This window comes from Nipponia nippon, unplaced genomic scaffold (assembly GCF_047370975.1).
Source record: "Nipponia nippon isolate SJK-2023a ecotype South Korea unplaced genomic scaffold, ASM4737097v1 scaffold_12, whole genome shotgun sequence".
NCBI classification, from domain to species: Eukaryota; Metazoa; Chordata; class Aves; order Pelecaniformes; family Threskiornithidae; genus Nipponia; species Nipponia nippon.
Window position 1 is genome coordinate 3,463,287 of NW_028262313.1, and position 22,119 is coordinate 3,485,405.

Consider the following 22,119-nt stretch of genomic DNA (forward strand, 5'->3'; position numbering starts at 1 on the left):
GCAGTGCAAAATTTCTCCCCACTCTTTCCTCCGCGCTGTTCAGTTAAAAGGCCAAACATGGCGCCTGGGGGACGCGATGATGCTGGATCGCCCTGCGGCAGGTCGAGATGGGCTCGGACAGGATGGAGGTTCTGAAAGCAGCTTTGCGTGCCATGTGCGCTTCATCTTCCCCAAGTAAGAGCGCTCTGGGTGAAACGGGAAAGGTGAAGCACTGCTGCTTTTTGCTTATTCGGCAAAAGGCTGAGGATCAGGCTTGCTTATGTGTGTTTCCAGCTCTGCTAAACTGCGTGGCCTTGAGCAAGATGCTTGGCCTACATGAAACTGTAGGGCTGTTGGCAAGTTGGGAAATCGTGGAGTAATCATCATGTAAAGAGCATCGCTGTATTACAGAATCGTGGCATAGCTGAGGGTGGAAGAGACTTGCTGGAGGTCCCGCAGTCGAAACCTGTCGAAGCTGGTGAGCTACAGCTGGTCACCCAGGACTGAGATTTTTAGTATCTCCGCAACCTCTTTGGGCAGTCTGTTCCGGTGGCCAACCACCCTTACAGTAAAAAAGTGTTTTCTTACGTTAGGATGGAATTTCCCGTGTTTCAGTTCGTGCCCATTGCCTCTTGTTCTTTCACTGGTGCTACTGAGAAGAGTCTGGCTGAAGCGCAGCGGTTTATGCAGTCGCTCCGTGTCCCAAGCATGAACTGGTGGGGAAAATCCAGTGTGAGTGCTCCTGCGTTCCTCTCATGGAGATGGCTGGGCTTCCATCCCCAAAATGATCAATTTGAGTCGAAACCTCGCACAAATCTCCTGCCAAAGCCTAGAGATACTATCCTGAACAGTGTTTGAAGCAGTGAGGAGCAGTAACAGGAGATCCCCTTCTTGGCTCCCCAGCTGACCTTGCAGAGCAGGGCCTGGCTGCCTGACTGGTCCCCAGGCTGTGGTCTCGGATGGCCAGCGCATCTCCAGGGGCTTTTCTACCTTCACTTTGTCAGGATAGAAAAAAGGTGTGAAGCCTGAACAGGTCTTCTATTTTTGAGTTTTCTAGAAGCATCTCTCAAGCATTTTAAGTAAACGATGACTGAATGCTCCAGTAGTCCTTTGAGCTGGTTTTCTTATTTTCGTTTAAAAAATGAAATTGCCCTGAAAACTGCCCTGTCCAAAACACTTCTTGTTCCCTGTGTTTGCCAGGCTGCCTCTCCACCATGCCTTATGCCTGTTTGCAGGTAGATTGGCCAGGCCGGCTTCTGGAGTTTTGTGGTGCCATTTTTATTGTATCGCCAGAAGAAGAGTTCCTTTTTGATTTTTCTGGATTGCCCGGGCCAGGGTCCTGCAAAGATCTGCTCTCTCCCTTGGGACCCCAGCTCATCTCTGCCTAGGGTGGCGCTGGTCTCACTGGGAGGTAGTGCGGAGGTTTTCAGTGTGATGCTGCGTGATGGAGACCTCGCTGCTTGGCTGCAGCTGGATGGGCAGATCCTGCTGCACCGGGGAGCAGGCTGGGAGAGAGAACCCACGAGACCACGAGCGTGAACGAGGAGGTGAATATCTGAGGCCAGCTCTAAATGAGCGAGGCGTGGGAGATCCCATGGGCTGTCCAGGCATGTTTGGTGACCGCTAATTTTAAGCAGAATGAGTCTTTGTTTTCACTAGCTCTGCTGTTGTGTAGACTAAGTTTGCATCCAAGTTTTTCCAAGATGAAGAATTTTGCTTTCGATTAAGACACAACCCTGTAATTTCATCATCTCGGACTGACTCTCATTGGCCTAATATGCCCCAGCAAGTGTGGAAACCTACAGTTTTTAGCACTTGTGGTTTTAAAAATACAGGCTTGTTGCACAGAAATAGTAACCAAAACATTTAGGTTTGTTTAATTTAGGCTTTTAGTTATTTGGGGTTAAGAGAGTGTGTGAACCTTCTTGTTTCAAATTGAACAGTCTGTTTTAGCTATGACTGAATTTAAAAAAAAAAAACAAACCAAAAATTCACCAGAACTTTATTTTTGCATATCTATCCAGCTACAGTTTTGCAGCAGATTGTTTAGTGAAGTGGATCAAAAGCACCTCGGTCTGCAGCCTCAGGCTTCCGTCACTGTGCACGGGATGGATACAATACTTGCCATGCAACTTGTGTAAGGGAGGTTTGCCTACAGCCTTAGTCAGTCTCCCGAGGTACAAAATGCATCTCAGCCTCAGTTAGGTAAGATCAAACGTTTGTTTTCTAAGACCTTTTGGTTTTCAGCAGCTTTATAGTCAGAAGGCTAAAATGGAATAAAATAGGCTGTATCAGTGAAAGTGTGTTTTGAGATCTGGAAAATCTTTATCTTTTGAGTCTCATAGAAAGCAGCCCACTTTCATGAGTCAGTGCGGGCTGGCCAGCCTAGCTGCAGTGTCCTGCATTTTACCAGCGCACAGTTCCTGCATAATTTTTTTTTTTTTAACCACTCCCTAGATGCTTTCATTTTAGTATGGTTACATTATCTTCTCCTAAGATGCTCTTTTTTTTTTTATTTTATGTAACGTTTTTGGAAAGAATCTCTGCAGTACAGTTTGACAAGCCCTAATGGTCAGACTTTGATTCAAAATTCAGCATCTGTCTTGATACCAGAGCTGTGCTACTGGCAATGTTGGGTTTTTTTTTTTTCCTTCCAGTTGACTGGATAATTTAAGTAATAGTTGTGAATTTGTATCATGTCTACTAGGTCAGGAATGAAAACTGCTGAAGAGGTAAGATTTTTTTTTTTAAATCCCATTAAACACATCTCTCAAATGTTGTAAGGAGAGCTTGAGAGCTGTACACATACATGCTCAGATGCAAGAAAAAAAAGACAATGTGTATAGAGCAGGATTCCTTCGCAGTTTCAGTTTAACCCCCCCACCCAATTTTATACTCGGACAAACCTGAAGCCCTTCATTCCCTGCTAATGTTAGAAACGAGATTGCGTACAAGCGTTTGCCAGCCTGCTGACGTTAGGCAGGTGATGGGAGCAGCGAGGAGACGCACACGTTCATTCTCTGGCTACAGCGGTGCTGGAAGCTTGGAATCTTGCCCATGCTTCAGGCAGTTTTTTCCACAGTGCCAGACTGGCTACTCAAACTCCGTATCCCAACAGATCGTTAAAAGCAAGAGCTGGGAAGGATTACAAAAACCAGACAGAGCTAGAGCTGGTGAGAACATACAGGATTTGTGCTCACATAAACTTTAATCTTCAGAGTAATAGTCAGTTTGTGGGTATAAATCTTAATATTTTTGCCTAATTTGTCCTTAAATTCCAATGCTTCTACCTGGTAATGCTCACAGTGCAGCGAGTGCTTTACGATCACAGATGGAGGCAGAGGCCCTGCCTCGCCCTGAAGGGCAAGGAAGTTTGCCAGCAGGTAACTCCACATTTTATTTAGGATAAAAAGGCGAACGCTAACCTTGTGCAAGCACACTGTAACAAATCCCTTGTCATTTCTCTACCTCTTAAGTCTTTGCTAATTCCACAGCGCTGCAGCTGGCTGATAATTTACAGAGTACATAAATGAACGCTCCCTGCTGTAAAATGCTCGAGTTCAAAGTAGGCACGGTCACGTATGGAGGTGAACGCAGTAGACATCCACGGTGAATGCAGAATAGCCCCAAACCAATGACGTCTCCTTTGTCCGAAAGGCCTGATCTGCACGAGCAGCAGAGCGCCCCGAGGAGCTTCTTCCCATTGCGTGTTCGGAAGACAAAAGCCAAGCAGAGCTGAATCGGTGCCTCCTCCTGGCTCCTCTCTTTTACTTGGTGCTGGGACGGCTCTTCAGTGGGGCCTCACCTCCGCAGCCTGCCTACCCCGGAGCACCCGAACTTTGGTTTGTGCTGTAAGAAATGGCCCTCATTAAGGAGGTAAGAGAGGAACTGAGGAGAAAAGGACAAGATCTGCTTATTCCTTCAGCGCTCAGTGCTTTGGGAACTGAGCAAATTACAAATTAACAAAGCACACTTGTAAGTTCCAAAGTTTAAACTAAGTGCAACTTAAAAAAATATATTTAAACATGGTAAAGAGGAAAGCCTATGAGGGCATCAGGTAACTAGAAATAAGGAAAGAGCATAGAAAGAGCATCTGGCAGAGTTTTGGGGAGGAATTTTCTCACCGAGAAGCAGAAAAAAACCCTTCCATTGCACCTTGCAGGAACCGTGAAACCACGGAGAAATATTGCTAGAGCGTTAATATTTCCCATTGAGTTCTCACCCACCTTCCCCTAGAGGGCCCTGTTTCTTAAAAAGTCCAGAAGCAGCATCTGCTTCATAAAACTGGGGGTGCTGGGCCGGGTGCTGGGCTCAGGCAGCAGCCCCGGGCGGGGGCAGGTGCCCCAAGCCTCTCTCACCTCTGGTTTGCTCTGTTCGCTGACCGCGGGGTTCAATGGCAAATCTATTGGCAGGGTATAACTGGGGATTTGGCTTTTTATGGGTTGGTGATCATTGTTCGGCTAATTTGTTACCCATTTTTTAACCAGGCGGTATTAAAGGTCTAAGGCAAAAGATAGGAGCTGATTGCATTAAAACAGATTAATGCGCAGTTAAGATTGATGAGGGGAGTATATCTGATATTTATATTGAATATCAAAATACATGCCCCAAACACCATCAGCTTCGATTATCCAAGAAAATCTGTATTACAAATCAATTCAATAGCTTTTAAATAATAATCTAAAAAAAACCCCTTATTTTTAAACTGTGGTATTAAAACCCCATAGTGAAATATGTGATACGTGAGTCAAAGCCTTTTAATATAAATAGTCTTGCTCTAGACTCATTCAGTGATGCTCTGTTTCTGAAATCTAGGCAGATAAGGTTGAGAGCCAGCATTTGGGGGGGGGAAAAAAAGGGCAGGCTATTTCTCAGTCTCCCTCCTGAATTTCTTCTCTCTCTCTCTCTCAAGAATGCTCTCATCTTTCCTACAAGATAGCTGTGCTTGAATGTTGCACTACTGCAAGGAGAAAAGAAAGCTTAGAACTTTGTGCTGGAGCCTGTTTTGAAGTGAAAGCTTAAAATGCAGTGGGTGGTTATGAAAGCAGGACGTTTCTGAAGACGGGATCATGCAATACTGATGAAGATGCAGATTATTGGTCTCCGAACCACAGCCCGCCAGTTTGATTCATAGAAATATGCAGGCCAGCACACCAAAGCCCGTGATCTGTCTAAACTTGCCACAATCCCATGCCTTTTGGCTAAACGAAGCGGGCGGGATCGCGCAGGCGAGGGCTGTGTCAGTCTAAATACAGCTCCTGCTTTGTGTTCCTAGACATGACTTCCTCGAATGGTCACAGGTCTAACACCAGATCTTTTGGGTTTTTTGTTACCAGCCCTTTGCCCTCCTGGCTTTGTTGTACTGGTTAATTTAAAAGTACAGGTTTTGAACTGTTTGCATGGGCTTTTTTCTTTAAATATTTGCAGTATATTCTAAATATTTCACAACAGGGAAGACAGAAAGGTGACTCAAGCGTGGAAATGAGCTTTGAGTCTCAAACACATGTCTGTAATACTTCCTCTTTCTTTGTAACTTCTTTACATCGCATAAATTCCGGTGCCCTGGCCATAGCCCGTCTGGAATTATGTTCTGCCACCACAAGTCGTTGTGTGACTTCCTCCCTATTCCTCTACCTCATGTTCTTCACCAAAAAATGGAGAAACAGCAAGCAAACACAAAACCAGAGGACAGCTTATGTCCATAAGGTGTTCGTATGGCTGCAGTTCTGCCCACGACAATAGATCCTTATAACTGCGCTAAGCTTCCTATTTCTAATAACTACAGACTTCTTTTGCAATGCTCTAGTGGCCTATTAGATGTATACAGTTGTAGTGGAGCTGGTCCTATTGAGTAGAGTGTTCTTGGAGATTTTTTTTTTATTTATTTTTATTTATGGCTTGTTCAGTCCTTTTTTCCTGAATGCTCTCTTGTAACTGGGAATTAGCGAGCGTCCCAGTGTCCCCTCTCCTGGGTCAGCTGTGGTATTTAGCTGTCTTCCACCCTACATTACCGTGGGTGCTCAGGTTACCGTGTTCATGCCAGGCACCCTGACATTTCTCCTCTGTGCTTTTTTACCCCTAGGACATGGCATCCAAGCTTTTTAAAATAGTCTTGTACTAATGAATGAATCCATTTACCAGGGAAAGTCATAGGCGCCGCAAGGATGGGGTTGTGGACTGCAGCTGAAAGGAGCCTTCCTTTCTGAGTCAGCATCAAGGAATTTAACCGTTGCCTTTGAAGAAAGCAGCACAGCACAAAGTAAAATGGGGAGAAGACGACAGATTAATTTCAGAACAGTTAAACAGTTACAGCTCCCGTAATCTGGAGTACCCCTTCCTTATCTTCTTACCCAGAGTCCCTTTAACGTGAGCGTTTATTCATCTGCTGTCGGTTGTGCTTCAGGCTCTGCGGGTAAAAGCGGCTCTTAGCCTCACGCTTGCGTGCAGGCAATCCCCGCTCTTGAGAGAGCTCTTTTGCCCAACAAACCTGGAAGAGGATCTGAAAAAGGAGCGCTCCCGGGCGCTGGGAAGGCTGGATGCAGGACCAGTTTAGGATTTGACTCTTGGGCCTTGGTGAATGTTGTGTTAGCATCGATACTTCCAGGCGTCCCTGCCCACTGCTGGTGATGCTGCCCGTGCTGTCCAGGTCCTCTGGTTTACAAGGACCCTGCTGGCTACTGCGAGTTCAGGGCTCGTTTACTAATGCGCAGGAGGAACCCTTGGATACGCTCCACATTTACTCTGCAGTCGATATTGAGACCATTACTGGACCTAATTTAGTTTGAACCCTGATTGTATGATTTATAGCTATAGATGATAAAATATGGTGACACACGCTGACAAACTAAGGTCTGGTCTTCTCCATCCTAATAGGTGACCACCTAACAGGTGGTTTCACATCACCTATTCGTTTGTTCCCACTTGTGTTATTTCAGCTTTTATTGCTGTTGGGATTGCCGTATAACTTGGGTAAACTGATGTCTCTTATCTGTCTTGGAGGCCCATCCAGGCTTTCCCGAGGCTTCCGACAAGCCTTGCAGCAGGAGGCTCCTGCTCTTGGTCTCTGCCCCAGAGCCCACGCAAGCTGGATGTTTTCATCTACAGGTGAGCAACGCATTCATTTGGCTTTCTATGTATCTTCATGTTTTGTTTCTTGTAAGTGCACGCTTGTTTTCTTCTGTTTTGCCTGCACTTCACTTGCGTGGTGTCGGCCGTTCCTCTAAGGTTGGCCATTCTCAGCGAAGAACCGCTTTTGCCAGGTGCTCAGCTTGCCATCACAATTTTCTCAGCAGTGTCTGTATATTTAGTGGATGCGGCAAAAAAATAAACCTGCCAGCAAACAGAAAGGCCTAGCTATCCTATGGGTGAAAGTCAAAAGTCCGTGAGCTCCTTTTTCATACAGCATCCAGCCCGTTACATTGCGTTACTTTCATACAGCGTCCGTCCATTACATTGCATTATTTTCATACCACATACAGTCCATTACATTGCATTATAGGCTACACAGGTAAGTGCACCTATGTTGGGCTAGGCAATTTTTTGACCGCACACACAAATCGTACTTCTGGAAAGTGTATCCCTTTGAACAGTTGTTTTTTTTCCCAGTTGCCTTGAAAAGTATTAAACTGCCTAGGTCATTTAAAAATACCCTGGGTTTTGTCTTGTTCTTGTAGCTGAGATGCCAGACCTACGCAGGTGTCTGTCCTTCATTTGAATTGATACGTATTCAACGTTTATGGGTAATTTACCCTCAGATAAGATCCAGAACTATTCATTTGAATGTTGAGGGCTTGGAAATGAAAGAGGATTCATTTCAGCGAAATCTGATCAAGTACATAGGAGGAAACGAAACAAATAGGTGCTCATTTCCAAAAGCTGGAAGAATAACATTGCACCAAGAGGAGGCAGGCAGGAACTTTGTTTCTGTGTTTCAAAACAGTGCTTTGTTTTCCAGAAAAAGCAGTTTGTGTGATGCGCTGGCAGGTTTATTTTTAATTCTACAGTCAAATCTATTTTTGAAGCTGTGGCTGGATCTCTGACTGCCTTCCAGGATCCCGGGGCTTTGGCCGGTCTAGGAAAACGCTGCGGTAAGAACCTGCACGTACCAAACGCCACAGAACCGGCGATAAGGGTTTGCTGGGGGCCGCCGAGCCCGCGGGCGACCGGGCCCGGCGGCGGGCGGCTGCGTGCGGGACGTGACTGAGCCTCCCGCCGCAGCCCGGCCTCCGAGGGGGCGGGCAGGCCGCCGACGGGCAGGCGGCTCGACCAGTAGGGATGCGCGTTCGGGCGGCGCGGCCCAATGGGTGGCGGGCAGGGGCGGGGCGGGCCGGGTGGCGGCGGCGCCGGCGGTCGCTGCGGCAGAAGGCGGGCGGCGGCAGAGCGGATCGCAGCGGCCGGTCGGGTCGGGTCGGGTCGGATCGCATCGGGAGCAGCCATGTCCCTCTCCAACAAGCTCACCCTCGACAAGGTGGACGTGAAGGGCAAGCGGGTGGTCATGAGGTGAGGAGCTGGGGCCTGCCGCACGCATTCCCGCCCTGCGGTGAGGAGAGGAACGGCCCGGCCCGGCCCGGCCCCTGGTGCCCTTGTGCCCAGGGCGGCCCTCAGCGCCGGCCGGGCCCCGGGGTGGGGGGGCGGGTGTTGCCTCCCGGGGATGGTGGAGCGTGGGGAGCCGCCCGCGGCCTCCCGGGCCCCGGCGGGGCCCACCTGCCCCCCCCCCCCTCCCCGGCTGGGTCCGGGCAGGCCGCCCCGGCGCGGCGGGGTCCGGCGGGCTCCCCGCGGGCAGCTTTCCCCAGGCAGCAGCGAGTCATCTCTGTCCTCGGCGGCTTCTTGTCGGAGCCCGGCGCGTTACTTTCTGTGGGGTTTTGGTTTCGGTTTATTTTTTTTTTCCATAGGCCGACTGTTGGAAAGGCCCCGCACATGCTGAATTCCCTCTGAAAGAAACGTGTCTGGTTCCTTGAGGGGGGGATGCGGCTGGCGGGGAGCGGCGTGGGTGCAGGCCTCCCTGCCTCCGGCAGCGCCCGGGTGGACGGTGCCCAGCCCTGCCCGGGGTGGGGAGCACCGGCGGGCCCGGGGAGCCGAGGCCCGGGGGCTCTGCCTTGGTCCGTTCCTCTGCTCGCACATCTGTCCTGCACAGGCGGTTTGGGGGCAAAACTGGCCGGTCTACCGTATTGTTATTCAGGAGCACTACAAAAAAAGGTTATTCCCCCAGTTTCCTTCTTCCTTCCTGCAAATCCAAAAAGCGTTGCAATGAAAAAGTCAAAATATGGCTCTGGCCAGCTACCCAAATGAAATAATAATTCTTCTTTTTGCAGTAAGAGTCGAATCGCAGCTATTCTGCATATCCTGGTGTAGAACCCTAACGCAGGAATTTATAGCTTAGTTATAAAACATGAAGGCCAGCTGAAAGCCTAGTGTTGGAATTGCTGCCAAACACTGGGAGATAAGGGCGCTGAGGTGATACATCCACTCTTACTGTGGGATTCTTTGTCCAAGGTCACCGTAATGTGACTAATATGTGTCTGTTACCTTGCTGGGTGAGTAGGCAGGTATAACAAAATTATAGATTCTCTTCCCTGTAGTCTGTCTCGGACAACTTGCTCTTTTTATCTTGTCTCTCTGTTGCCTTGTTTTGAAGTGGTTCCCTAGAAGTTTGATTACCAGAAACTAGTCCCTGTAATGAGTACTGAAGAAGCTAGCTCAGAATTTGCATGTGCTTCCGAAATCTGGTACAACAAAAGATCTTTTTATCTCTGTAACGACTGATTTTTTTTTTTTTTTCCTGTCTGACTGTTTTTTCCTTTTCTGAGTTGTGTTACAGAGTTGTGTCCGTGTCTTGCGTTGGCAGGGGATGGGTTAGCCAGCTCTTAGTCTCCGGTAGCTAATGCAGATATCCGTCTTTGTAATTCTGTGCTGGGCTACTAAAACTGAGTGAAACAGCAGGTGACGTGCCAATCTTTGTGTGTCCTGCCTGCATCTTTTTTACCTGAGAAGAATCACCATGTGCTCTCAGTATTACTAAAATCGATACTTCTTTTTCTCTTCTCATATTCATCATAGTTTTGGCATACTCATAACCTGCTTATCTTCCAGTCCTAAGGCCAAAGCTTCAAGAGAAACTGGGAATGGGGAGGAGGAAGGGTTCAAGGGGAGCTCAGATTTCAGTTCTCCTGCAGTGGGGAAGAAGGGTGAGCTGGGTCTTTCTTTTGTGGCTCTGATGGCTCTGTAAAGCAAACTATTCTTTTATTGTCTCATTGTAGAATAAGAGCACGGTAATGGTGTTTTTCTTTCCCCTTTCTAGAATTAGTCCGCTGTACTGTGGGGCTGCCAGTTCAATTTCTTTCTGCTCAGCTACTCCTGTTTTGCCTGGAAGCTTTTGTTGCTCTTTCCATCTGTTTCTCGTGCTGAGCAGGCTACAAGAGAATTCAAGCAACTTCCTGAATTTTCTTGTTCTTTAATATAGACTCAGAATGGTGAAGGGTGAACTGTAACGCCATATTTCACTGTCCTCCTTCTGATATGCTGTTACAGTGGGTTAGATGTTCCCTTGCGTAGCTCTGTGAGTAATTTCTGCCTTTAGCTGTTACGCAACACGGCTTCCTGCTGCCGCTAGTGAGCACATGGCACAAGGTACGCTGGTGAGAAATGGCTGACGAAACTTCTCCCTTCCGTTCCTTCATCTGGCACGAGTAGGGAAGTTGCCTCTGGATCCACATCAGGTCTTCCAGTGGGAATGTGATAAGCCACAGCACTCGGCTGCAGAGAGATGAGAGCTGCAGAGGACAGAAATTCAAAGTTGTAGGCGATAATCGGACAGCTTCCTTGAGCCTGCCTGCTTGCCGTAGTAGTCCAACGAAATATTTTAGAGGCCTCGTTAGAGAACACAATGTCATTTTTCATTATTCACTCACCTTCCCTTGGAAACTCCTAGTCGGTGATCTGCGAGCGTGTTGTTTAAAACGAAAAGGTTGTGGGGAGCTTGCTCGATCCCAGTTTTATTTCCTGCTTCAGCATCATTGCTGCTGAGGTTGTGAGCGTTAGGATGTATTGGGGGCATAGCTTTACTAAGTCATTCTACCAGATATTTGTTTTCTGTTTGTGTTCTATTATTACAAGCAGAAACGGCTAATAACGTACTGATTTCAAACCAGAACTTGTGTACAAGGCAGAGCTAAAAATCTTACTCTAATTGTAACATTGCTTTTCTAGCCAGTGCCTTTACTGGCAGGTTTCCTCACTCTTTGTAAAAAAAAGTTTGTTGAGTATTTAATTTTATTTCTGGTTTTTTTTAGGGTTGACTTCAATGTTCCAATGAAGGATCACAAAATAACCAACAATCAAAGGTGAGACGTAATTTCCATCCCAGGTGGAAGCCCTGAAGTCTGTTTTCTCTCCGATTTTAGCCCAGTTCTGTTCAATCCTGTTCCAGTACCTGGAATGCTGCCATGATTAAGGTGTCTCAGAGAAGGTCCAACAATTGTTAAGTAAAACCCCTGCAGCTATTAGCAAACTACCCTAACTACAGGGCTTCTCACCGTAGCTGCTGTGGAAAGCACATAGAAAAAGTCTCTTAATTGTACAGATCCTAAACTTCATTCTTCAAATATGAAGTTATGACCATTTCACAACCACATCCCTTTGGCCGTGTGTGAAAATTGGCTATATTTGTTGGTAGTATCCGGAAGACTTTATGCCTCCTGGTTACCCTGTGGTTGTGTTAACTTGTTGGCTTATGTTAGAATAATTGTTCTAGCGCAGCATACAAAGACACAGGGTTTAGAAGCAGTGATATCAAACGTCTTGTCTGTCTGTCACTTGCAGGCAGATGCCAATTTTGTTCACCACAATACGCTCACTGCTCAACATTCCCATCATTTCTTTATTGGTTCAGGATCACAGACTAAACCAGGAAGCCCGGTGATGTTCAGGTGTGTCCTGGCATTTCTTAGGTACAAGCAATCAGCAGAATTTAGATTACAAAATGCATTTTACTTCGTGTCCAACATCGCATGGAAGATAACAGTGAAACATGAAAACATGCTGGGACGGAGAATTTTGTTGATGCTTTCTCGACTGCTTCAGGATTGTCACAGCCTCTAGGAGAAGAGTAGGCTGGGTTAGCTCCACAGGGAAGGCTGTGCTCTGTGGGATGTGGTTGGTCTCTAGACATTTGTTCTAGCAAGGATAGGTTGCTAAGAAGCCCAGTGTCCGTTTTGGAGACTTACTGGTGGCGATGCCCTTCTGTCTTTTGATGAGGGGTAGGCTGAACCGTGTGAACGCCAGTGCTAGGATGGAATTCTTATTGTGTAAGTGGTCACTACGTCTGCTTGCCTGGTAAACTCTACTTGAATCCTTTTTCATTTGTTCTTCTCTGCCATTACAGAATCAAGGCGGCTGTTCCTACCATCAAGCACTGCTTGGATCATGGAGCCAAGTCAGTGGTTTTGATGAGTCACCTGGGTCGCCCGGATGGTGTTCCCATGCCGGAGAAGTTCTCCTTGGCCCCAGTAGCTGTGGAGCTTAAAGCGCTCATGGGCAGGTGAAGTAGAAGAGCAGTCTGGCTTGCATCAGGCCCTCTCTGTCAGCGGACCTGGGTGCTTTCCCTTCCAAAAGGAAGAGTCGCTGGTGGGATGACAGCATACGTCTTGTGTTTGCAGGGAGGTCTTATTCCTGAAGGATTGCGTTGGTCCTGAGGTGGAGAAGGCTTGTGCTAATCCTGCAGCTGGCTCCATTATCCTGCTAGAGAACCTCCGATTCCATGTAGAAGAAGAAGGAAAAGGGAAGGATGCTTCAGGGAACAAGGTGAAACTTCAAGTCTAGCTTTTGTGCATGCCTGCTCTGGTCTTACTACCTTGTTTGCCACAGATGGACAGGGAGCCAGCAGTCTGTCTAAAATGCTGTTTATAAATTTGCTCTCAGAAGGATGTCGGAGATCTTTGGTTCAGCGCGTCCGATCACTTGTACCATGCGGTGCAAAAGTTTCAGTCAAATGCATTGAACTTCCAAGATGAAACAACTTAAGTGAAAGGCTATAGCTGACTCTGCCGAAGGTGGCGTAGTCCGTAAAAGAAGGCAAAAGGAGGGAAATAGGGCTGTGCAGGAAATTGGTTTCTGCTTATTAGACTTTATTTGGGGGTGTCTAAAACAAAAAACAAGGTCAGTTGGAGATGGTTTGTTGCCACTGGGGCCATAAGAATGAAGCTTCTTTCTTGGTTACCTGGCTAATGTTTTAATATAACATTTAAACATTCTGCAACATAGGGATTATCAAACCCTTTTATAAGCCTGTCTGATCTTACAAGTAGTTATCTAGAACCCGGCTGCCTTGCACCTCTGACATTTTCTTGAAGGTCAGGAAGAATGCTTGCTCCAGACAGCTGCTTTTCTTAGCGATGGTGACCCCGCTGACTTTACGCAGGGAGCCTTGGCTCCTTTCAGATTCAGTGCGTGGGGTGGAATGCCGACATCATGTGGTGCCCTTTATGGGCTGACACAGGACTCCTGTAGCTTAGAAAAATAGCCCAGAGAACTAGTAAGCCTTTGCAGATGGCAATGAGAAACGGAGCAAGTCTGGAATTATTCACTGCTAGAACGGTGTGCCACTGAAAGCCAGTGTGGTGGCAGGGAGAAGAGTGGGGCAAGAATTTAATTTGCTTTGGGAAAGGGTTTTGTGCATTTCTGTAATTCTCAGGTTATTTAACGGGGTGTGTGCATACGGAAGCATGCACTGTAGTTGAGCGCAACAGGAGAGGTGCTGTTGACAGACCTGTTTCTCGTCCTAACGGAGGTGAAAGTCGGGGCTATGGAAATAGTGATGCAATACAGGACTGCAGATTGGTGCTTAGAAACTGTGGCTTTCCAAGGCAGATGAAGTGGTAGTGTTCCTTCAGAGCCTCTTGTGTTCTGCTTACAGGTGTTACTGGTTTTAACAGGAGCACTTAATCTCTTTGTGTAAAGCCAGGCAATTTACCAAGTGAAGGAGCAGTTGACAGCATTGTTCTATAATCTGTCTAGTCCCTTTGGCTTGTCTTCTGCTCGGGCTGTGTGAATAAAAGGGCACCCAAAGCCGTGCTGAACCCGTCTGCCATATATTAGAGTACCTTCCTGCCATCGTCCCCGTGGCGTTACATCTGGGTGCTAGCAGAGGCCTCCCTTGGGATGGTGAGCTGATAAAGCAGAAAGGCATGTGGAGAGGTGATCGCTTCACTGCCAGTCTGGGCCGCTCTTTAAGAGCAAGTGGCTGTAAACTAGGTCTGAGCAGTCACTTACTGCCAGAGTGAGCTCTGCTGTCTTTTCGTGGTGGGAAAGAAAACTGAACTACGTGAGCCGTCCCATGAGGATTTGGTAGGATGCTTGGAGGGTGGAGAAAAAGTCTTTTAACAGAAATGTCTCTGTTCTTGCCCGTTACATGCTAAGCTCCACCTTTCCATTGTTGGCTGCTTTCACTGTGGCCTGTTGTAGCGTGCAGCCTATTTATAAGTTAATCCTCAATGCAGTTGCTAACTCAATCCTTCAGGAGCTCATCCTTTTACCTGTGGCACTTGGAGACCACACTTTCTTTGTTCAATAAGCGAGCATGAGTTTGTTTAGTCTCACCTCAGCCTTGCCTTGTCTCCACACACCCTTTCTGTGTTACCTATGTTCACTGCACAAAACTGGAAGTCTGTTGGAGAGAGACTGAAAGGTTGGTAGTGCTGCAGTTCATTCTTGCTCTGTTGATGGACTAGAAACTTGAAAGTGGGAACAGTACTCAGGCCTGTAAGAGCAGTCTCGGGGAGTTTAACGTGGAATTTAAACCATTAAACCTTTTTGTTGCTCCTGCTGGACTGCAGGAGGAGCCCAGTAACCCACAGGATGAACTGACGAGTCTTTCCACCTGGCCTTTCTTTGCTTTGGGTTTACAAGTCAAATTGCTGACTTCAACTTTAGTTTCAGAATCAACTCTGTGTACCTGAATAGCACAAACTTGTCATTCTTTCTCTTTTTAGATCAAGGCTGATTCTGCAAAAGTGGAGGCTTTCAGAGCCTCTCTTTCTAAACTGGGAGATGTCTATGTCAATGATGCTTTTGGAACTGCCCACCGAGCTCACAGGTGTGTATCCAAAAATTACTTGCTTAGCACTTGTATAAATTGTCCTGCAGTTACAGCAGACCTCTTTTCCAAAAGATTAATAGCTCCAGATGGATTCTTGTCATGGAGTGTGTTTAGATATGCGTACTTGCAAACTCCGGTGGTCCTCTTTGAGCTTGATTTCATAATCCACTGCTATTGGAGGAAGACATCCTTGCTCTTGCTATGCTTATTTGTTCCTCAGTGTTTTGGATCACTAGTTAACAGTGTAAGTGTCTTGCATATCAATATGTTTGTGCAGAAGCAATCTCAGAAAGTAAACGTGTACAGCCATCTTACCAAACTAGGAAAACAAATACCTCATGCTTGTTTTCGTGCAGGTGGTAGCTATTCTCATTGCTGCAGCTGACTAAAGGATTGGCTTTATAATGCTGTGAGACACAAGGGTGTTTGGAGCTGTTCTGATAGAAAGTGTTTCCTTTCCTCACTCTTACCTTTATTCTGCAGCTCCATGGTAGGTGTCAATCTGCCTCAGAAGGCTGCTGGCTTCCTGATGAAGAAAGAACTGGATTATTTTGCTAAGGCCCTAGAGAGTCCCGAGAGACCCTTCTTAGCAATTCTTGGAGGGTAAGACTCAAGAACACATCGACTCCCTATTTCTCTTTAACTCCTCTGTAAGAAATGAAAAGTCATTTCGGCTTGGTTCCTTTTAACTGTACCTACAGTTCAGGTTTGTAGATAAATCCTGCAGTCTCTGCAAGATGAGGATTAGAGAGGCACTAACTGCCCATGTCCGCTCCTGTGATGATACTGTCAGGGTTTGCTCATCATATCTCCTGACCTCTTACGTTGCCCCAGTTGAGATAGTCCACAGCAGTTTGTTGTACAGATGAAGCAGAAGAGCTGTTAGATACACACGATGGCCCTGAAACATTGTCGGTGACCTTTCCTCCACGGTTCAGAGTACAAGCATCCTGCAGGCTCAGCACTCTGTAAGTTGACACGCTCTGTCATTATGCAATGGTGACCTACTGTAGCTGGATGGGCCTCCGCTCTTCCACAGCAGCTAGCGTGCAAAGAAGCTGGAAGGTGCAGAACCAAGCGACTGCTTGTGTGTAGAAATAATTTCCCATCGCTGCCGATTTTTGTCACGTGTGTGCCCAGTTTAGCACTGTAGTTTTATGACAGTGTATTTCAGTTCATCAGGTGAATTAAAACCCTTTGCTAAGTAACACAAAGCTGGGACATGGTAACGTTCCTGTGTTCTTGATAGAAGTATGTGGCTTATTCCTGCTCTTTGCACCCATAAATGTGTGTTTTAAGAAGTAGTATTCAGTTCTCACATAAAGTTTTAAACTTCTTCTGTGACCTTGGTTATACTGAACAATGCTTTTTTTTCTTTTTATTAGTACCCTTCCAAGGTTTACAGCTGCAGGTGACCCATCACCAGGTACATCACCAAGGGAAAGTTTGTTAGTTACCTTATCAGATGTTCGAGTTAGAGCAGCAGCTAGGATGGCCAAAATGTTAAAATATCAGGCCTGTTAGTAAAGTCTGGAAGTGTTGTAAATCCAGTGGGAACAAAATAACCTTTTTTTGAGAGGTGCCTAACAAGGGTGACCAGCATGTCCCAGTCTAGGAGCTTGATCTGAACTCATTGTGTGGCTAAGGGCTGATGGATGCCGACTGCATCCTAGTGAGTCGCAGGAGGAGCTCTGAGAGCAGTTCAGAGCCAGAAAATACCTTTATCTGTTTGAAAGCCCCACGTTTCCACTGGCGGTGCAGCTGGTTCCGAGGTGGGGTGGCAGATTCGAGCAACTCTTGCTCGATTGTACCAGAGGGAAGTCACACTTGGAAGCTGCATGTGGTCCAGCCGCAGGTTTGCTACTGCTTATATATAACAGAATTGGGCCTAGAAGGTGAACTGGGAACAACTGTAGTAGCAAGTAAAGTGGAAGTGAAGTGTGTTGGCAAAGAAAGACTATGTGCAGGAAAGTAATTCAGTGCCAGGAGCAGGGTATGTGCAAGGGAAAGAAACAAAAATCCAATTCACCTTCACATCTCTCTTTGCCTGGAGCTGCACAGGGCAAGATGGGCCCTGCAGGGTTTTGCTGTGGCTCTGTCCCATCCCGTCAACGCTTCTTCAGCAGCTCAGCTCCCACAGTGTAGCGACATGAGCAACTTCACGGCTAAACTGGGGTTGGGGGTTGGTGGCTGGTTCACACCAGAGCTCTCCGTGGTCACTAAGGTTGGATTTGTAGAAGCAATACTTATTTCTTACGTTTAGGTCTGAAAGCATTTTATTGATGAAATTAATATCGTTATCCCTGTTTTGGAGATGGGGAAACTAAAGCAAGAAGAGGAAATGGTCTTGTCTAATGTCACCAAGCAGGGCATGGTCAAACTAAGTCTATAATGCAAGTCTCCCGAGTGCCAGCCTAGGTTTAGCCTCAGGGTTGTTTCCTAAGGTCTTTCACAAAGCTTTCTTTTAGATAACAACAAAAATTCCATACATGGCATTAAAGAGGGAAGACGGGGGACTTGTGCCTATTTGTTGCCTCCTCTGCCGTTCCTATATAAAGTAATTCTGGCATTGTTGTTCCATTATCACTTGTATCTTGTGCCAAAAGCAGTCATCTGTATCACAGATCATCCCAGTAGTTTGAAGCTGTACCGTGAGTGTGATGGGGTGCCGGACCTGGACGGGTTACGGGAGCTGGTACAGAGGATCCGGGGTTCGACAGCGGTGGTGAATGGCAGTGTGCCGATCTCTGCCCTGCCGTGCTGGACAGTCAGGAAATCAGGCTCTAAAGTGCCAAACAAGGTTTATATTTAAATAGGAAAAAAATGGAGGGCTGAATAATGCTCTTGTAAGTTGATGTTTAATGCTGGCCTGCTAAGTTGCCAAATTCCCTTTCTGCCCACTCCCAACAACTCCTTTGTGGGATCATTCTCTCAGAATGGCCTTGACGTGCCACAATCGCAATATTGCCGTTACTGCGTAGCAGTTGATTAATTCTGCTTCGATCCAAGAAGTCCTTGTGAGGCTCCACGCTGTCTTAGCTGAAGGATACTAGAGAGTAAGTTCTGTCTGGGGAGTTTTGGGCAGTGGCCACACGACTCATTGTTTTTCCTTCTCTCTCACCAGAGCCAAAGTTCAGGATAAGATTCAGCTGATCAGTAACATGTTGGATAAGGTCAATGAGATGATCATTGGTGGTGGAATGGCATTCACCTTCCTCAAAGTGATCAACAACATGGAGGTATGAAAAAAGCAATTCTGTCTCTGCTCCTAGTAACGACCATGGTCAGAATGTCCCTTATATAGTCTGATATTGAGATCTGGCTATCTCGACTCTCTGCAAGAGTCGGGAGCACCGAGATGTTATTTGACAATCACTTTGCAAAAATCGGATTACTGCCTATGTCTAGCTAGGTGCTTTAAGAAAACAGTCTGTCCAGAATTGCTGTCTGAGCAGTTCAGCTTGAGTGCTGCTGTTCCCTTCTGTAATGACCAGTAGCTAAACAAATGCCTCTCTCTTACTTTTCCCAAATAATTTCTCTAGATTGGCAACTCTCTCTTCGATGAAGAGGGATCAAAAATTGTCAAGGACCTGATGGCCAAGGCAGAGAAGAACGGTGTGAAGATTACTCTGCCTGTTGACTTCATCACTGCAGACAAATTTGATGAGCATGCACAGACTGGAGAAGCCACAGTGGCTTCAGGCATTCCTGCTGGCTGGATGGTAGGTTTTAATGGGCAAGGGACTAAAAGAAGTAACAGGCAGCAGCAGGGTGGGAAGGACACCTCTCGAAGGAGTAGAAAGAGTAATTGTGATCCTTTGCAAATGTTTCTGAAGGCAGTCAAGCTGCGTAGAGTGTGTTGGTTTAATGAAATTGAAGCCCTGTTGTTTGTCCTGAATTTTTAAGTGTAAAGTAGCTTTTGTGAGATTTGGATTAAAACAGCAAAATTCTTCCAAAACCTTCAGATCTGAATGCAGTGAAATCCCTTTTCTTTGACTGGGATTTAAGTAGAGTTGGCAAAAGTTCCTAATCCAGGGGCGAGGGGGAAGGTTCTGAGGATCCCAGCTAGGCACTGATGGTTTGAGATGAGGGTCGGCAGTAAGTGTACCTATGGCTTCTCTTACTTGTCTTAGGGCTTGGACTGCGGCCCTGAAAGTGTGAAGAAGTTTGTTGAGGTTGTGGGAAGGGCCAAGCAAATTGTTTGGAATGGTCCAGTTGGTGTCTTTGAGTGGGACAAGTTTTCCAAAGGAACCAAAGCCCTGATGGACAAAGTGGTAGAAGTGACTGGAAAGGGCAGCATCACCATTATTGGTAAGTAGTTGTATGTGTTTGTTCTTGTCTTTCTAAATGCAACAAGGAAGCTTCTGCTTGCCGGTACAATGTTAAAAATCTTTGTAGAATTGTTCTTCTTCCCTCATGTTTTCATCTGTCCTTCAGCTTGGAGACAGGGCTTTAAAAACGGCTGTATGTACTAATGCTGAGTATTTGGGAGCAGGACTGGCCCGTAGCAAGGCTATGGCCCTTAAGCTGAACCAAATCTGAACTTCTTCCATGTCTCACTGATTTTGTTTGTACTACAGGTGGTGGAGATACAGCCACTTGCTGTGCAAAGTGGAACACTGAGGATAAAGTTAGCCACGTCAGCACGGGAGGTGGCGCCAGCCTGGAACTGCTAGAGGGTAACTGTTCTTTTCTCTTAACTGGTTTGAGCAAATTGGGTAATTCTGGGTGCTCTACCATGTGCTGATACTCAAGAAAGCACAGCAATAGGGTGAATGTCTTTTTTGTTCCACCATGTGGAGCAGTGAGCTCCTCATTGCTGCTCTTTTGTAGTCCTCCTACAGGAAGAGAGGAAAGAAAATGGAGTATTCTTGTGAACAGCACAGTCTGCCCCTCCCGGAAAGCAAAAATGCTGGAATAGAAAATAAAACGGCCCTGAGAGCGGGCTCTCTTTTGTAGATGATCCCCTGAGACATGCTAACCAGACTGTGTAAAATGCCCAGTTCCTGTTAGGGAAATCTCGTCAGAATAGTCTTGAATTTTTGCCAGCGCTCTCCTTTTCAGCACATTGTTTGAAATTCCCTGGGTTTGGGGAGCCCTCTAGTGATCACTTCTGAACCTGCACGAGGGTCCTTCGAATTCAAAATGGTGAGCATTTACAGGATTCTTCTAATGAGTTACATTGTACTCTAAATGAGTTTTCATTTCCTCTGGTAATTAGCTGTTTCCCAATATGTGTAAATTATCTAATGCTGTCAGCTTCTCTGTAGAAGAGAAACTGCAATAAACTGCATTGCAGCTGTTAGTTTCCAGCAGTTGTATGCGAGACAGAGCTTTTGTTTCTGTTGCCTAGGGAGTGATGGTAAAGGGAAAGAATGCAGATGGTGAGAAGGAAACACTGTGCAACCGATTTATTCAAAAGGACAAACTTGTCTAAGTTTTGGCCCAAAATGTGGGTTTGTGTGTGTGATCTTTTAAATGTAACGGAAGTCTAGCTAATTAGAAGAACTTCTGAAGATTTTAAAAAAAAGAAAGGCAATCCCCCCCAAAAAAAAACCCCAGCAAACTAGCGAGTTGTGAACAGTGTTAAAATTCAGCACTGCCACACAGCTTGAGCATTAGAAGGTAAGTTTTATAAAAAAAAGCAAAACCAGAGTGGTCTCTCTTCATAATTAAAGTCGAACAAAAAGCTAAAAATGCTTTAGAAAACATTGCACTTTAATAATCTGGGCCCTCCTAGTCAAAGACGAGCATATTCCCTGGTCCCGTCAGTGGGAATGAGGCATCTAAATATCTAGACCTGGGTGGTTTAGTCCCAGTAAAAGACTTGAGACTTGTAGGAGGCTTTGTTTCTTAATTCATTCTTAAAATTTCCACCACGCACTCCAAAATTCTATTTACATGCCACTAGGGATTAAAAGAAAGTATGCAGCAACTCCCTCGATCCAATCAAAAATCTGTTTGCCATCAAACTTAATGGAAAAAGATCTTTGGTGTTTGGATCTGACCCTAGCAGAGACTTGGATAGAAATTTCCCATTATTGTTAATTGAGAATTGATGACTGTGGTACGTTAAGAATCTGCTGACATACGAGTGCAGCTGGGCTCTGGATACTCACTACAGCCCTAAAAAGTATTGACTGTGTGGAACAGTTTAAATGCAACCCATATGCCTTAAGAGTCACAGTCGTCAACAGGAATGTATGTAGAGCCAAGCTCTTCCATTTTTAACCTATAATTTCTGATATTTTTTTTAATATGCTTAAATGTTGCAATTGCAAGTGTAAAGCTTAGTTGTGTGAGGGCAGAGGGGTTCTTAACTTTATTGCTATTTTTTAACTGCTAACAGGTAAGGTTCTTCCTGGCGTGGATGCCTTGAGCAACGTGTAGAGAAGAGAGCGTCGCCCCGCGTCCTGGTCCTGTGCACAGCCCCTGAGATTCAACACTTCAGCGCTTCTGTATTTCAGCTCTGCGACAGGCAGATCACAGAATGTAAACCGACACCGGACAGGGTTGGAGGAGAAGACAGCAATTTTACGACTGCAGTTTACATGATGTGGATTTGTCCACTGTTATCCCACTTGAATTAATGTAGTGAGTTTAAACCGTTGTTGTGAATCTAGAGTGTATATATTTATATTTTGCCTTTTCAAAGAGATTAATCCCTGTTAGACATGTCTGTTTCTCAGAAAGGAGTGCACTGTTTAGCTTCAATGTTCTTAGGCATTTTCATCACTTGACACGGTTCAGAAACAAGAGGGGACTCCAGTTTTTTGGAGGCTGATTGTAATAGCTGCTGAATAAACATATTTAAAGTGCTCCCAGATTGTATATGGTCCTTCTTTCAGATTTTTAGAACGGTCTACATTAAAATATCTTCTTCCTAGCATCAGGAGTCAGAGATATTTTTCCCTTTTGCGCTGATCATAATATTTGTAAATATCCTTTTATTTTTGTCCAGTGGCTCTATAAGCACCCAGTCGTCATCAAAGTGAACTTTGGTAAGGAAGTAAATTGTTACAGATGCGCAGTTATGTTAAAACTTCCAT

General features: G+C 46.0%; 1 protein-coding gene and 1 long non-coding RNA gene across 2 annotated transcripts; both read left to right on the plus strand.

The window, feature by feature from the left end:
• Positions 1 to 4: 4 nt before the first annotated feature.
• On the plus strand, positions 5 to 7,922 carry LOC148056651 (uncharacterized). The gene is made up of 5 exons (XR_015702532.1): positions 5 to 995; positions 1,215 to 1,526; positions 2,004 to 2,184; positions 3,474 to 3,855; positions 6,979 to 7,922. It is a non-coding gene; the product is annotated as an uncharacterized LOC148056651 (long non-coding RNA).
• A 396-nt stretch (positions 7,923 to 8,318) lies between these two features.
• On the plus strand, positions 8,319 to 21,889 carry PGK1 (phosphoglycerate kinase 1). The gene is made up of 11 exons (XM_087748419.1): positions 8,319 to 8,478; positions 11,268 to 11,318; positions 12,359 to 12,514; positions 12,633 to 12,777; positions 14,964 to 15,067; positions 15,554 to 15,673; positions 18,195 to 18,309; positions 18,613 to 18,792; positions 19,204 to 19,381; positions 19,651 to 19,749; positions 21,420 to 21,889. The coding sequence occupies exons 1-11, from the start codon at positions 8,414 to 8,416 to the stop codon at positions 21,458 to 21,460; spliced, it is 1,254 nt and encodes a 417-aa protein (XP_087604545.1). The 5' UTR covers positions 8,319 to 8,413; the 3' UTR covers positions 21,461 to 21,889.
• The last annotated feature ends 230 nt before the right edge of the window (positions 21,890 to 22,119 follow it).

Coding starts and splice junctions, on each gene's coding strand:
- PGK1 (XM_087748419.1), top strand. CDS start 8,414: ATGTCCCTCTCCAACAAGCTCACCCTCGACAAGGTGGACGTGAAGGGC. Junction 11,319..12,358: donor AAAATAACCAACAATCAAAG/GTGAGACGTAAT, acceptor CTGCCATTACAG/AATCAAGGCGGCTGTTCCTA. Junction 15,068..15,553: donor ACTGCCCACCGAGCTCACAG/GTGTGTATCCAA, acceptor TTTATTCTGCAG/CTCCATGGTAGGTGTCAATC.